The 16,076-nt window shown below is 49.2% G+C and overlaps 1 protein-coding gene across 3 annotated transcripts in view; it reads left to right on the top strand.

Annotated features, from left to right (window-relative positions):
* The first annotated feature begins 6,599 nt into the window (after nucleotides 1-6,599).
* The window catches only part of GLTP (glycolipid transfer protein), a 30,372-nt gene continuing 20,895 nt past the window's right edge, over nucleotides 6,600-16,076 (top strand). For all 3 annotated transcript variants that reach the window (XM_017976367.4, XM_078337245.1, XM_002752984.7), the window contains exon 1: nucleotides 6,600-6,777. In XM_017976367.4, coding sequence (XP_017831856.1) covers nucleotides 6,675-6,777 — 103 coding nt within the window. In that variant the 5' untranslated portion in view covers nucleotides 6,600-6,674. The remainder of the gene's footprint in view (nucleotides 6,778-16,076) is intronic.

The raw sequence follows: 16,076 nt of genomic DNA, 5'->3' as shown, positions 1-16,076 counted from the left end.
CCCCACTATTTCCAGTCCTGGGTAGAAATAACTCCGTAAACAGATTCACAGTAGCCACACCATTCATTGAGGGCTGCCAGCATGTAAACTGCCTGATCTACATTAACCCATTGAAACCTCACATCAGCCCTGAGAGGGAGTTAGCATTGCTACTGTCCTTATGTTGCAGATGAGACAACAGAGGGAAGACTTTACACACATACAGGAGACGCTCAGGAAGATGGAGGCAGAGGCTGGAGCGAGACAGAAATGTCTAGAGCCACCAGAGGCTGGAAGAAGCGAGGATGGATGCTCTTCCAGAATCTTCTTTTTTATTAATTTTAATTTTGTAGTGATCAGGTCTTGCTATGTTGTCCAGGTTGGTCTCAAACTCCTGAGCTCAAGCAATCCTCCCTCCTCACCCACCCAAAGTCCTGAGATTACAGGTGTGAGACACCACACCCAGCCTTCTCTTTTCTTTTCTTGAGACAGGCTTGCTATGTTGCTGAGGCTGGTCTTGAACTCCTTGACTCAAGGAGTCCTCCCACCTCAGCCTCCTAAGTAACTAGATTATAGGTACACACCACCACGCCCTGCTCCGAGCCTTTGGAGAGAGTGTGTTCTAGCCAACACCTTGATTTTGCCCTAGTGATACTAATTTTGGACTTCTGGCCTTTAGAACTGTGAGAGAATACATTTTGATTGTTTTAAATCGTCAAGCAGCCATAGGAAACTGACACAGGAAGTGACTTGCTCAGGGCCACACAGCTGGAAAATAGAAGTGTTGAGCTTTAAACATAGTAGTACTCAATAAATGTTAGCTGTCATTATTATTATTACCATGTTGCAATAAAGAAGCTGTGTTTATAGGATAAAACTCAGGAAGGCCATGAACTTGGCCTACTTCAAACATCCAAACAGACGCCGTTGGGAGAAAGACTGTCTTTGTCACTAGGATTTGATGATTCAGTTGGAGAAGATGTTATTAACACCGGGTGGAGCTGGTTCAGGAAAATGACGAAACTGCAGAGAGAACACCTCACCCACACTGAGTTGATCCCAAACATTCCAACTCCATTGGTTGAGCTGGTCCTACAGATCAATGGCAGAGAGAGTTTGCAACTCATGGAGAAGTGCAGTGACCCAGCAATCCAAAAAGATGGGTGGCTCCTCTGTGCCTGGTAGTATGTCCCTGATACTATGGGAAGCTAAGGGGAGGAACTGAAGGCCCGTAGCCAAAGCCAACTTGCTGAAGGTTTCTGCGGCTCTTCCATTTTTCCTTCCCACCTCTCCCTCCACAACCCTGTTTCCTCTCTTCCCCTTCCTTCTATTCTTGAACAATTCAATCCAAAGCCAATCGATGGGTCCCAGCATGGTAAGTGTCAGTCATAGGGGTCAGTGGGGAGGGTACACACTAGTTCAGAAAGGGGTGTCAGACTGGGTACAGTGGCTCACGCCTGTAATCCCAGTGCCTTGGGAGGCTGAGGTGGGAGGATTGCTTGAGGCCAGGAGTTCGAGACCAGCCTGGGTAATATAGCGAGACCCTGTCTTCACAAAACATTTCAAAATTAACCAGGCATGGCGATTCATGCCTGTGGTCCCAGCTACTTGGGAGTCTGAAGCAGGAGGATTGCTGGGGCCCAGATGGTAGAGGCTGCAGTGAGCTGTGATCATGCCACTGCATTCCACCCTGAGCAACAGAGCGAGATCCTGTTTCTAAACAACAAAAACAACAAAGGTGGGTGTCAGATCCCAAATGGAATAAGAAAGTTGTCTACATGGGGTGAGGGTGGCCAGAGTGCAGCAAGTCAGACGGGCATCTTCATGGAAAGGCAAACTGGCAGGGGCTACAGAGGCTTGAGCAGGGCATAAGGGGCATCCTTGCTGGGGAGGGAGTGGCAGCAATGATAGGAAATTGTTACCTATGGTGGACTGATCAAATGAGGGAAAAACAATGAGAACGCCAGGTTTCTCACTGCAGGAAAAGGGAGCTACAAACAGAAAAAGGGAGAAAGGTGTAGAATTAACCCCATGGAGTTACATTAGCACTGGATCTATCAGGGTGAAAAACCACGGATTTCAATATAGATAGAAGACTATAGGAACAAATACAGATAAACATAGACAAGAATGTATGTGCGCATATAAAACTCTGAGTGGATCTAGAAGAAGGGACACCCCAATAACAATACGCACATCTAGATCTTGGCTTCTAAGTACCATCGTCCACCAAAAAGAACTGGGGCTTTTTGAAGAAATGGCTGGTTTTGAGAATAAGCCTGGAATATCTCGTGCTAGAGAGTAAGGAAGGATTAAAGAACGATGGGGACAGGACAGAAGCATACAGAAAGCTTAGAGGGGCTTTCATTGGCCAAATCTTGGACAATTTGAGCCAATAAATAAATAATAATAGGCTGGGCACGATGGCTTACGCCTGTAATCCCAGTACTTTTGGAGGCCAAAGTGAGTAGATCACCTGAGGTCAGGAGTTCAAGACCAGCCTGACCTACATGGTGAAACCCCATCTCTACTAAAAATACAAAAATTAGCTGGGCATGGTGGCACATGCCTATAATCCCAGCTACTTGGGAGGCTGAGGCAGGAAAATCGCTTGAATCTGGGAGATAGAGGTTGTAGTGAGCTGAGATCACACCATTGCACTCCAGCCTGGGCAACAGAGTGAGACTCTGTCTAAAATATATATATACACACATATACATAAATGGATTGTAACCCACAGAATTGCAAGTCCCCACTGATGTAAATAAATAAGTGGAAGTTTTTATGAGTGATGGGATATTTACCTAGTGCCTCCCTACAAAGTGTTTGTTGATTTCAAAGAGGAAGAGAATAGCTTTACAGTGGGGAAGAGTGAAGACACCTTATTCAAATGATCAAAGTTAAGATCTGCAATAACAGGTGCATACCCATAGTCCAGTTACTCAGGAGGCTGAGCTGGCAGGATTTATTGAGCCCAGGAGTTCAAGGCCACAGTGAGCAATGTTGTACCACTGCACTCCAACCTGGGCAACAGGGCAAGAGTGTCTCAGAAAAAAAAAAGGCTGGGTATGGTGACTCATGCCTGTAATCCAGCACTTTGGGAGGCGAGGTGGGCAGATCACGAGGTCAGGAGATTGAGACCAATCTGGCCAACATGGTGAAACCCCATCTCTACTAAAAATACCAAAATTAGCCTGGTGTGGTGACGTGCACCTGTAATTCCAACTATTCAGGAGGCTGAGGCAGGAGAACCGCTTGAACCTGGGAGGCACAGGTTGCAGTGAGCCAAGATCGTGCCACTGCATTGCAGCCTAGTGACAGAGTGAGACTCTGTCTCAAAAAACAAACAAACAAAACATTAGATTTTCAATAATGGGACAAGTAAAAATCACTGTGTCATCTGTTACGTTACAATGAGAAGGACAGAGCATCACTCCTGTGATAGTTTGTGACACACAAAATCTACAGCTGCTTCTAGTCTGAAGATGTACAACTTGAATCTAATCAGGAAGAAACATCGGATAAACCCACAATGAGGGATATTCTACAAAGCAACTGTCCTGGGGACGGGCCTGGAGTTCGAAACCAGCATGACCAACATGGAGAAATCCCGTCTCTACTAAAAATACAAAAAGTTAGCTGGGCATAGTGGCAGGCGCCTATAATCCCAGAGGTGGAGGTTGCAGTGTGCCGAGATTGCGCCATTGCACTCCAGCCTGGACAAGAGCAAAACTCCATCTAAAAAATAAAAAGATTCTGGCCAGGCGTGGTGGCTTACGCCTATAATCCCAGCACTTTGGGAGGCCGAGGCGGGTGGATCATGAGGTCAAGAGATCGAGACCATCCTGATCAACAAGGTGAAACCTCGTCTCTACTAAAAATACAAAAATTAGCTGGGCATGGTGGTGCGTGCCTGTAGTCCCAGCTACTCGGAAGGCTGAGGCAGGAGAACTGCTTGAACCCAGAAGGCAGAGGTTGTGGTGAGCCGAGATCGTGCCATTGCACTCCAGTCTGGGTAACAACAGTGAAACTCCATCTCAAAAATAAATAAATAAAATAAAAATAAAAAGATTGTAAAAATCAAGCAATTTTTACCTACAGATCTAGGTTTCTGGTTTCCCTTCAGGAACTGGAAAAACTAGCAGCTCTGGGGGATGAGTAGTCACATGAAGAGCCTGATAGCTCCCTCCCTCCTTCCCTCCCTCTTTACCTCCCTTCTTTCCTTCCTCTCTCTTCTCTTTCTTTCTTTCTTTTTTTCAATTTTAAGAGATGGATTCTCATTTTGTTACCCAGGCTGGAGAGCAGTGGCACAATCATAGCTCACTCCAGCCTCCAACTCCTGGGATCAAGGGATCCTCCCACTTCAGCCTTCCAAGTAGCTGGGACTACAAGTACATGCCACCATGCATAACTAATAGTGCCCTTTCAATGGGCTATGTGGCCCCCAGTTCTCCAGAGTCCCCACCACTCCTCACTATGTCATGACCAGCCCACAGCACCCATTTATGCTACCAGCCTGGCCCCTGTCACAAGGTATGCAAAGGCAAGGATCCACCCTAGGCCAGGGACTGATCATATTTGTGGGAATGATGAAGGGGTAGATGAATGGATGGATGAACTTTCAAGATGCTCCATTATCTCAGAGCAATGACCTATGTCAGTGCATCAAGCCGATGTTCCACAGTAAGGTGCTTCTTGAATCGGCCATAGTTTCTGAATGGTTTGTCTGGAATGGAACAGGTTGAGAAATCAGGGTGTTGTCTGATGCCAGAGGTCCCCAAGTAGGGTACAATCTCTGTGTGGAATTGATGGAGGCGTCTGACAGGTGGGTAGGGTTCTGGCACTGGGACAGAGTGTTGGGCGGGCCAGTGAGGCTTCAAGGAGATGGTATCGAAGGATGCCCGAGGTAGCGAGGTTGGGTGGGGTGGGAACAAGCCGAGTTGATGGCTTAGGATCCTATCAGTGTGAGATCTGACTTGATGGGGCATGTCAGGGTCTGGGTATGAGCAAGAGTTGACGTTAGCTTTTTCTCTCCCAGCCCTTCTCACTTCCTGATTCTACCTGGGTCATGGTTTGAAACAACCTCTTCTCTCACCTGCCCCTTGAAAGATTAGAACATTCAGGCTGGGCACAGTGGTTCACACCTATAATTCTAGCACTTTGAGAAGCCAAGGTAGGAGGATTGCTTGAGCCCAGGAATTCAAGACCAGGCTGGGCAACATAGCAAGACCCCATCTTTACACAAAACAAAAAAAAATTAGGCTAGCATTCATGTTCCTGTAGTCCCAGTTACTTGAGAGGCTGAGGTGGGAGGATTGCTTGAGCCCAGAAGGTTGAGGCTGCAGGGAGCTGTGATCACACCACTGCAGCCTTGGTTACAGAGTGAGATCCTGTCTCTCTAAAAAAAAAAAAAAAAAAGAAAGAAAGAAAACATTCAACATCACATTCAACGAGATTCAGCAGAAATGCATTAGTGATTTCCCATTGCCTTTAACATAAAATCCAAACTCTTCAGCACTCCCTTCCTGCCCCAACATACTCCAGCCTCTGCTCACCTCCCTGACCTCAACTCCTATCACCCTACTCACTCTTGCCCTCACTTACCCATTCCCATTTCCTCCCCTTACCTCCCTCCCATTCCCAGCACCACACCAAGCTCTTTGTAACCTTAAGGCTTTTGCTCATGTGCCTCAAATCCCAAGTTTTTTTGGGGGGAGGAGGGGACAGAGTCTTGCTCTGCCCGGGCTGGAGTGCAACGGTGTGGTCTCAGCTCACTACAACCTTGGCCTGGTTCAAGCAATTCTCCCTGCCTTAGCCTCCTGAGTAGCTGAGATTACAGTCACCATGCCTGGCTAATTTTTGTACTTTTTAGTAGAGACGGGGTTTTGCCATGTTGGCCAGACTCACACCCCAAGTCTTTGACCTGGTACTATGCTACTCCTCCAAGTCTCAGCTCAAATATCACCTCTTCAGAGGGCAGACTGGACCCAGATTTCGGGAAGCAGGAGTCGTCCAGCAGGGCAGTGGCTGAGTTAGGCTGTGACTTCAGCCGTGTTCAACAGGTATAAGGTCACTGAAGACGAAGAAATCAAGCAATTGAGCGTCTCCGTCGGTTGTAGCGAAAGAGAGCCGTGACCAACGGGAGAGCAGTGTCCACCCAGGTCATTTGGGGTTATTGGGGAACAATTTTGGGGAAACGGGGGTCCTGGGGAGCGTTGGCTGGTTGGGGCTGTAACCTAAGCTGGCGGGCGGGTTGTGGGCTGTGACCTGGCCCAAGCCGGCCTGTCCGGGTCGGGGGGCCAAGCCGGGGGTGGCTAGAGGCACACCTAGGAAAGACTCACCTGGGAGCGGCTCACCTGGGCCCTTCGGGATCCGAGAGCCGGCGCACCACCTCTTCGCCCCGCCCCCGGCCCGTCCCCCGGCCAATGGTGGCGCGCAGACCTCAGCGGAGGGCGCGGATTGGGCGTTTGCAAGCAGGGGCGGGGCGGCGCGCCAGGCTGCTTAGGCGCTTGGCCGGCGGGCGGCGCTGAGCGCTCGGCTACTGGGGCGCAGCGCCGGCGGAAGTGGTGACGCTGGCGTCCCCGGAGCCTGCAGCGGGAGGCTGTGACGGCCCCGGCGCTGACGGCGGCGGCCCGGGGGGCGGCGTGGACGCCCGCGGCGCCGGCTGGGGCATCACCGCGGGCCTCGACCCCGAAATGGCGCTGCTGGCCGAACACCTGCTGAAGCCGCTACCGGCGGACAAGCAGATCGAGACCGGGCCCTTCCTCGAGGCGGTGTCCCACCTGCCGCCCTTCTTCGGTGAGCCGGGATGAAGGGGGGAAGTGGCCCGCAGCCCCACGTGCACCCGAATCTTTCCTCCCGCGAGCATCCCCTAACCACCTCTGCCCTAGACACCCCAAATCCTGTTTCCCCAGGCACCCAAGATCCTCTTTCCTTCCACACACCCTAAATTCTCCCTTTCCCGGGCCACTTCCAAGTCCTCTCCCCTCTGAACATGTCACATCCTCCCTCTCCTCCCCAAATCCTCCCTCTCCCTGGACACCTTACATTCCTCCATGTTCCCCAAGTGCCTCACGGTCATCCGTCCCCACAACACCCCTTACACTTCTGTCTCCCCTAGGCGTGCTCCAATCCACCATCTCCCCCGAAGCCTCCTGCCCCCCTTTTCCCCAAAGTCCTTCATCCCTGGCGCTTTCTGATGGTTCTCAACTCCCTTCCCTTACAATGAATCCCCCCTCATAAGTCTTCTCTTTAAACGCTTCCAGCCTCTCTCTCTCACGGGACAAATGAACCCTTCCTTCTTCCCTCAGAATTCCCCCATTCCAGATCATTCCCTGCCTCCCCCTACAAGGGTAGGAAGCCTGGTGAAGCGGGACGGGGAGGGGGTTTTGAAGCTGGAGTTGCAAAACTCCTGGGGCTCTCTCTAAGGGAAACCACCTAAAGTTTTTCCTCCTAGGACAGGGGTGAGAGTTGGGGGAGCAGGGGAGCTGTTTTGTGAGGTGACATCAGACATGCACTAATTCCTTCCTCAGTTTGGGCTCTTCAAGAGGAAGCCCCTCCCCTATAAGTAATGCGGAAGTTCCTGGGAGCATTGGGAAGACAGTCCACTTTCAGACCCTTTCCCCCTACTCCCTCAGCCCAGCCCAGCCAAGGCCCCAGATGGAAAATGGGAAATAGAGGCCAGTACCACTGCCCTGCCCTTTGCCTTTTGGGTCCTGGGTAAAGGGTGCAACCTTAGCCTCTGTTTTCCTCCTCCACGTGGGCTCTGTCTCACCCTGCTGGTTCACTTGGTGGCCTTGCAGGAAGGTACCAGCCCCCAGGGCAGAGTCCAGCTGAAACCCACAAACAGGAGACCATAAGATAGATGGACTTAGTGGGCGATGAAAGCTTATTGGGGGTGGCAGTTCTCAGTGTCCTGAGCTCTGGGAGAGTTGTGGTTACCTGGAGTCTATCGTTCCCCTCCTACACCTCTTGAGCCTCGGTGTCCCCAGGGATGCTGATCTCCTAGGCCAGATGTGAGGAGTAGATGACATGGTGTGTGTAAAGCACTGAGGCCCTAAGTACCAAACAGGTCTTCGCTGTGGGGGTCATGGTTATAAGTTCCTGAATCCAGTTTTGGTTCCTTGCTAGAGTGATTAATCAGTGTTTGAGGGAGTGCAGTTGTCTGGCATGCATGATTCTCAGACCTGGATAAGCGATCTGGGAGCAAAGGCTTGGTCTTTGACATCCACTCTGTGTCCCCAGTGCCCAGAACAGTGCCTGGCACATAGCAGATGCTCTGTCAGTACTGCTGAATGCACAAAACTTTCTTACTATCGTGTCATAGTCTGGAGGCAATGCTCTCCAGGCAGGGGCTTGGGAGCGAACCGGCTCTAGCATTGAGAAGTTGTTTAATTTTGTGACAGCGTTGTTGTTGTTTTTTGCTTGTTTGTTTCCTCTTTCGTTCCAGGAATAGTTTCTTTCTTTTTTTTTTTGGGATGGAGTTTGACTCTTGTTTCCCAGGCTGGAGTACAATGCTGTGATCTCAGCTCACCGCAACCTCCACTTCCTGGGTTCAAGCGAGTCTCCTGCCTCAGCCTCCAGAGTAGCTGGGATTACAGGCGCATGACACCACATTTTGTATTTTTAGTAAAGATGGCGTTTCTCCATGTTGGTCAGGATGGTCTTGAACTCCCGACCTCAGGTGATCCACCCGCCTTGGCCTCTCAAAGTGTTGGGATTACAGGGGTGAGCCACCGCACCTGGCCGCACCAGGACTAGTTTCAAGTCAGAGCCAGCTTGCCCTGGACAGGGATTCAGAATCCATTTAAGCCAGTGGTTCTCAACTGAGAATAGAGGACATCTGAGAATGCCTGGAGACATTTTTGTCACAACTAAGTTGAGGGAGGGGGCGTGGGGTGTCTTGTGGGTAGAGGCCAGGGAGCTGCTCCTCAACAGCCTATAGTGCATAGGACAGTCCCTCCACAACTAAGAATGATCCAACCCCAAATGTCAGCAGTGTCAAAGGTGGGGAAACCCTGGGTTAAACGGGGTGGCTTTTTCTTCCCTTATTATCAGTGAGGTTGCACATCCATTCTGCATTTGGGGGTACCATCATTTGATGCAATTATCGGTCTGGTTTTGGAGGAAAGAGGGAGGTGGCAAGCTAGAGCCAGCAGTCATCTGGTGCCAGGGCTGAAAAGCATCTCCTCCTCCCTTTCCCTGATCTCAAAGGACCCTTGTCTGTGTTGCAGTCCCTGTGCTGTGGGGTGTCACATCTGTTGACAGAAGTACCATTTATACAGAAGCCTCGGTGGGGTTGGTCCACAAAGGGTTAACCACCACAAGGCCCTCTGCCCACCAGAGCTGTTTACTGTTCACCAAAGAGGCCAATTCTTAGGCCTCTAAAGAAAAAAAAGTGATAATTCATTTGAACCATTATTCTCTTCTATTTCTCCTGAGGGTTTAAGACTTAAACTTTAGGAAGATTCTTCCACAGTGACTTTTCTCTGAGACATTTGATCGAGATCAGCTGTTGGCTCTGATGCAGGGGCTTTTTCTTTTTTTGAGACAGTCTCAATCTTTCACCCAGGCTGGAGTACAGTGGTATGATCTTGGCTGACCGCAGCCTTTGCCTCCCGGGTTCAAGTTATTCTCCTGCCACAGCCTCCTGAGTAGCTGGGATTACAGGCGTGTGCCACCATGCACAGCTAATTCTTGTATTTTTAGTAGAGACAGGGTTTCATCATATCAGCCAAGCTGGTCTTGAACTCCTGACCTCATGATCCGCCCGCCTCAGTCTCCCAAAGTGCTGGGATTACAGGTGTGAGCCACTGTGCCCGACCGCAGGGGCTTTTTCTAGATCTTGGGAGCGTCCCGTCACCTGGATGATCTGGGTAGTGTGTGTGTCTCTTGAATGGAGCTGATCTGGGGTGATGGACAGTAGGAGTCTGAAATGCGTTGCAGTTTCCTCCAAGTCAGGGATTTTCCACCATGGCATTGCCAGCATTTGGGGCCAGGCCATCCTTTGCGGTAGTGGGGTTGTCCTGTGCGTTGTAAGATGTTTAGCAGCATCCCTGGCCTCTACCTACCAGATGCCAGTAGCACCCCCCTCCCCAAGTTGTGACAACCTAAACTAACCCCAGGGAGGCAAAATCACCTCTGAGAACCGTGGCTCTAGATATAAGTATGGCAAAGAACTGAAAGCTGTGTTTTTGTTTTTGTTTTCTGTTTTGAGACAGAGTCTCGCTGTGTTGCCAGGTGCCAGGCTGGAGTGCAGTGGCGCGATCTCGGCTTACTGCAACCTCTGCCTCCTGGGTCCAGGCAATTCTCCTGTCTTAGCCTCCCGAGTAGCTGGGACTACAGGTACATGCCACCACGCTCAGCTAATGTTTGTATTTTTAGTAGAGACAGGGTTTCACCATGTTGGCGAGGATGGTCTTGATCTCTTGACCTCAAGATCCGTACCCCTTGGCTTCCCAAAGTGCTGGGATTACAGGCGTGAGCCACCGCACCCAGCCAAATTTGTGTTTTAAAAAAGTACTTAATTCTGCAAGGAAGATCTGTCGATTAGAGGAAAACTGAGCAAATACAAATGATATATAACAACCTTCCTCTCATTCATTGAGCTCTTACTATGTGCTAAGTACTTTATGTAGATTAGTTCACTTGTCTGTCAACATTTGAGGTGGAGTTTTAAAGAAAGAATCTCTATTGGGATTTCAGAATATTTTTCTTCCAGACTCATTTACATCTATCTTTTTTTGGGGAAGAAAAGTATGGGCTGGTATGGTGGCTCATGTCTATAATCCCAGCACTTTGGCAGGGTGAGGCGGGCGGATTGCTTAAGGTCAAGAGTTTGAGACCAGCCTGGGTAACATAGTGAAACCCTGTCTCTACCAAAAGTACAGAAAATTAGCCAGGTGTTGTGGTACACGCCTGTAGTCCCAGCTACTTGCTTGAGCTTGGGAGGTGCAGGTTGCAGTGAGCTGAGATTGTGCCACTGCACTCCAGCCTGGGTGACAGAGTAAGACCTTGTCTCAAAAAACAAATCTACATAACGCCTAATTATCACTCATTACTGGTTGGCAGAGTGAGATGTTGTCTCAAAAAAAGAAAGTATAACCTGCTTTTTCTACCTAACAATATAGCATGACCATCTTTTTTTTTTTTTTTTTTTTTTTAAGATAGGGTTTCTCCATGATGGCCAGGCTGGTCTTGAACTCCTGACCTCAGGTGATCCACCCACCTCAGCCTCCCAAATGCTAGGATTACAGAAGTGAGCCACTGCGCCCGGCCTTAGGATGACCATCTTTTAATGTGAGTCCTCTTCTGTCTCTCCTTTTCTTTCCCTCCCTCCCTCTCTCCCTTCCTTCCTTCTTTCCTTCCTCTTTCTTTTTCTCTTCTTTCTTTTCTTCCTTCCTTTTTTCTTCCCTTCCTCCTTCTTTCTTTCTTTTCTTTTTTTCTGTCTTGCTGTGTCACCCAGGCTGGGGTGATGCAGTGATGTGAACTCCTGAGCTCAAAGGATCCTCCCACTTCAGCTTCCTGAGCAGCTAGGACTACAGGCATGTGCCACCATGCTCAGCTAATTTTTTAATTTTTATTTTTTTAGAGACCGGGATCTTTTTATGTTGCTCAGGCTGGAGTGCAGTGCCGTGATCTCGGCTCACATCAACCTCTACCTCCTGGGTTCAAGTGATCCTCATGCCTTGGCCTCCCAAGTAGCTGGGATTACAGGCATGAGACTCTGTGCCCAGCTAACTTCTGTATTTTAGTAGAAGTGAAAATACATGTATTTCATGTATTTTCACCATGTAGGCCAGGCTGTTCTTGAACTCCTGACCTCAAATGATCCATTCGCCCCAACCTCCTAAAGTGCTGGGATTACAGGCGTGAGCCATCGCACTTGGCTGATTCTATTGTTTCAATGTGGTATAATTTATTAAACCAATCCCCTACTGTTGGACATTCATACTTCTTATGCCGGGCTCTGGCAGACCACGCTGCAGTGAATATCCTTGTATTCACTTCTTTGTGCACTCCTTTGGTTATTCCTCATTTTTAGAAGTGAAACTGCTACATTTCTTTTCTCTTTTTTTTTTGAGACGGAGTTTTGCTCTTGTTGCCCAGGCTGGAGTGCAATGGTGTGATCTCCGAAACCTCCGCCTCCTGGGTTCAAGCCATTCTCCTGGCTCAGCCTCTCGAGTAGCTGGGATTACAGGCATGTGCTATCACGCCTAGCTGATTTTGTATTTTTGTAGAGATGGGGTCAGGCTGGTCTCGAACTCCCAACCTCAGGTGATCTGCCCGCCTCGGCCTCCCATAGTGCTGGGATTACAGGCGTAAGTCACCTCTCCCGGCCTCACATCTCTTAAGCCTTTGTTAGGTGTGGTTTGTGGCAGGATTGCCTGGGCTGGCTTCAGAGGGCGTGGGCTATGAGCCAGCCTCCTGCCTGCCTGGTTTAGACCAATCACATCTTGGGCCTGCCCTTCCTCCTTATCTCCAATCGGAATCTCCCCCAGGTTTACTACATCCACTTAGAGGCCAGCTCTGTGTTTATCTTCTCTCTCTACCTTGACCCAGTAATCAGATCTCTCCTGACCGATCAGTTTGCAAGACTGACTTCTGGGAGGCCTGCTTTCTCATTTTGAAGGTCAATTTTTCAGCTGTTCTAAAGCATGAGCAATGGGAGGGCAGGGGCATGGAGAGTTAAGTGTCATCTAGTTCTTGACACTCCCTGCCTAGAAGCCTCTATGGTTTCCTATCACCCCAGCTTGAAGCCTTTGCGAATGGCTTGCAGCCCCACACATGGCACGATTGTCATACTCTTGCCTCCAGAGCTTCCCCCCATCAGCCCCTCTGCCTGGTGGAGCACTCTGCTCTTTAGTCCACCTCCCTCCTCTTGCCTGTCTGGGTTCTACATACCCTTAAGGGGTCACTTTGTCTAGAAAGTCTCTCCTGACCCTCTTAGACTCCCACGGACCCTATCAGATTCTGTGACTTTGAGGTATTTCAGTGCCTAGCACTTGGTGCTAGTGCTGTTTGCTGAATGACTGCTTTTCATTCCATTCTCATTCTCCTGGGTTCTTGTTGAAGATGCTGGGCCCTTCTCTCTCTTTGCAAATTAAAATGCATGACTAGAGTGGACACAATGGCTCATGCCTGTAATCCCAACACTTTGGGAGGCTGAGGCAGGCGGATCACCTGAGATCGGGAGTTGGAAACCAGCCTGGCCAACATGGAGAAAACCCGTCTCTACTAAAAATACAAAAATTAGTCGGGCATGGTAGCGTGCACCTGTAGTCCCAACCGCTGGGAAGGCTGAGGCAGAAGAATCCCTTGAAACTGGGATTCAATCTCAGTGAGCTGAGATTGCGCCACTGCACTCCAGCCTGGGCAACAAAATAAATAAATAAAATAAAATAAAATACATGACTAAATTAAACTACATAACCCCCTTTATAGCCCGTAGTTATGGCAAACGTCATTAATCAGTCGTGATGCGGTTTCACTTTGAGCCTAGACACAGCCTCGGCATCTTTCTTAACACAGCCACTCCAGGTCAGTTAGAGTGGTGCATGTGATGACTCCTATTTGCTCTGGCTTAGGGAGAAACTAGACATGGAAGAGCTAAAGGTCATGATTTTCACCTCTCAGATCTTGAAATCCAAATTCTGGGGTTGATTTTCTTCATGCCTCTTACCTTAATTAAATGGATGCCTGTGGAATCTGGCCTTCTAGGTATCTGGCACTCATTAAATAGTCCTAGAGTGAATCCAGAAAGAGTGGTCTTCCATCACTTTTGGTTCAAGACTTGTTCCATTTTTGTGGGCAGGGGGACAGTGGCAGCCTAGAATCACAGATTTATCTTGTTTTACAGCCAAAGAAACCAAGACCAGAGAGGTTAGGTGACTTGCCTGGGGTCACAAAGCCAGTGAGTGACCAGTAGAACCAGACTAGAACTCGGGCCTCTGGACTCCTTATGAAGTGCTCTTGCTGTCATGCCTGTCTGCTGTCCTGGCTTCCTCTCTGGTAAAAGAGAAGATGCCAAGTGGAGCCAGCCTGGTTGGCCACTTGAGGAAATCCAGTGGTTCTGCTGGCACCACGGTGACTTGCCCACATGACAAGTGGCATGGGTGCCACAGACCAGACATGCAGGTTTGCTCTGAGGTATGTAACTTCTAAACAGCCCCACAAGCTGGCCTATAACTCCTGATTATTTGAATGTAAATTAGAAAATGACGGGTGTGGAAATCATCTTGTGGGAAAATCCCCAAACAAGTTGGCTATTTGTTTTTTTCTGTGTGTGTGTGTGTGTGTTTGTGGTTTTTTTTTTTTTTTGAGATGGAGTCTCCCTCTGTTGCCCAGGCTGGAGTGCAATGGCGGATCTCTGCTCACCGCAACCTCTGCCTTTTGGATTAAAGCGATTCTCCTGCCTCTGTCTCCCTTGTAGCTGGGACTACAGGCGTGCGCCACCATGCCTGGCTGTTTTTGTATTTTTAGTAGAGACAAGGTTTTACCATGTTGGCCAGGCTGGTCTGGAACTCCTGATCTCATGATCTGGCCGCCTTGGCCTCCCAAAGTGCTGGGATTACAGGTGTGAGTCACTGCGCCCAACCGCATGTGTGTTTTTTAAGAGACGAAGTCTTGCTCTGTCGCCTAGACCAGCATGCTGTGGGGTGATCATAGCTCACTGCAGCTTCTAACTCCTGGGCTCAAGTGATATCCTGCCTCAGCCTCTTGAGTATTTGGGATTATAGGCATGCACCACCACACTCAGCTCTGGCGTTTCCTTTAACTGGGATATCAGGCTAACTGGTAAGCAGCCCCACCTGTACCCCTTGATCTGTGAGTTAGAAGTTCCCCCACTGCAACAAGTATCCTCTGAGATTTGGGACCACCCACCACAGCCTTGCAATGTTTTTTGCTTTTTTAAAAAATTTAAAGTTAACGCTAATACATGTTCATTTCTGGTTTTATATAGAACAGGGGTGTTCAATCTTTTGGATTCCCGGGGCCACATTGGAAGAATTGTCTCGGGCCGCACCTAAAATACATTAATGCTAATGATAGCTGATGAGCTAAAAAAAAAAAAAACTCAAATCTCAAGTTTTAAGAAAGTTTATGAATCCACATTCAAAACTTTCCTGGGCTGCGTGCAGCCTGCAGGCTGCGGGTTGGACAAACTTGGTGTAGAATATCCTAAGAAAGACAAACTGTATTAACCCTTCTAATATAGCAGGTGAGTTATCATTTCGATTGACTGTTGAGAGCTGGATTCTAGAGGAGTGGGATTTAGATTGTGTGCTTGGGAGGGACCCCGAGAAGATGAAGCAAGTAACATCTTGCTGAGGGAAGAAGCCAGATAGACATTTTCCGCAATGGCTGTTACAATTTTGAAACTGCTGGCCAACTTTGGAGATGCATTTGCAAGTAGTAAGATGCTTTCTTAGCCTTCAAGAGCACCTGCTGGGGCCATGCTGGTGGGTCCTACTCTTGATTCCACCTGGCCAGAAAGGCCCATTTCCTAAAGGTCCATGACCGTCATCCTGTCTGGGCAAAGATGTGGCGACTCCAGGCAGGGGCACCAAAACCAGTGGCTGACTTGGTGAATAACTATCAGGGCACAGAGCCAGCTGCCTGGCTGCTTAAGGCTGACAATTGCTCCAGCAGCCTCCTTTATAATGTTCAAAGGCCACAGCAGAGTACATACAGACCAATGGCACCCGCCCACCCTGTCTTGGGATGGTGGTGATTAGATCTTTGTGTTCAGAAAAATCTGGCCCTTCAGGTCAAAGCCTGAGGTCTGGCCTCTCTGCTGCCAAAGGAAGAGGATTGAGTAGGAAGGGAGAGACTACAGTGGCTTGCTAACTCATCTACCCCTCCTCTGCTGCTTGGAGGGACAGCCCTCCACTGTGAATCCCTTGGGTCAGAAGTCAGGCCCTCCCAGGACCCAGCGATGGGCTTCTGCAGCGTAGGCACCCAGCCTATATCCACGTGAAAAGAAATGGAAGGAATTCGTGACAAAGGGCTTTGTAAAATATAATGCATGACCGTGATCATAGCTAGTGTCATCTGTTTTGAGTGGCTCTCAGGATCAAGCATCGAATTAGGCAGTA

The sequence above is a fragment of the Callithrix jacchus genome, chromosome 9, assembly GCF_049354715.1.
Source record: "Callithrix jacchus isolate 240 chromosome 9, calJac240_pri, whole genome shotgun sequence".
NCBI lineage: Eukaryota > Metazoa > Chordata > Mammalia > Primates > Cebidae > Callithrix > Callithrix jacchus.
The sequence above is the reverse complement of the archived record's forward strand: the minus strand, read 5'-3'. Positions and strand labels throughout refer to the sequence as shown.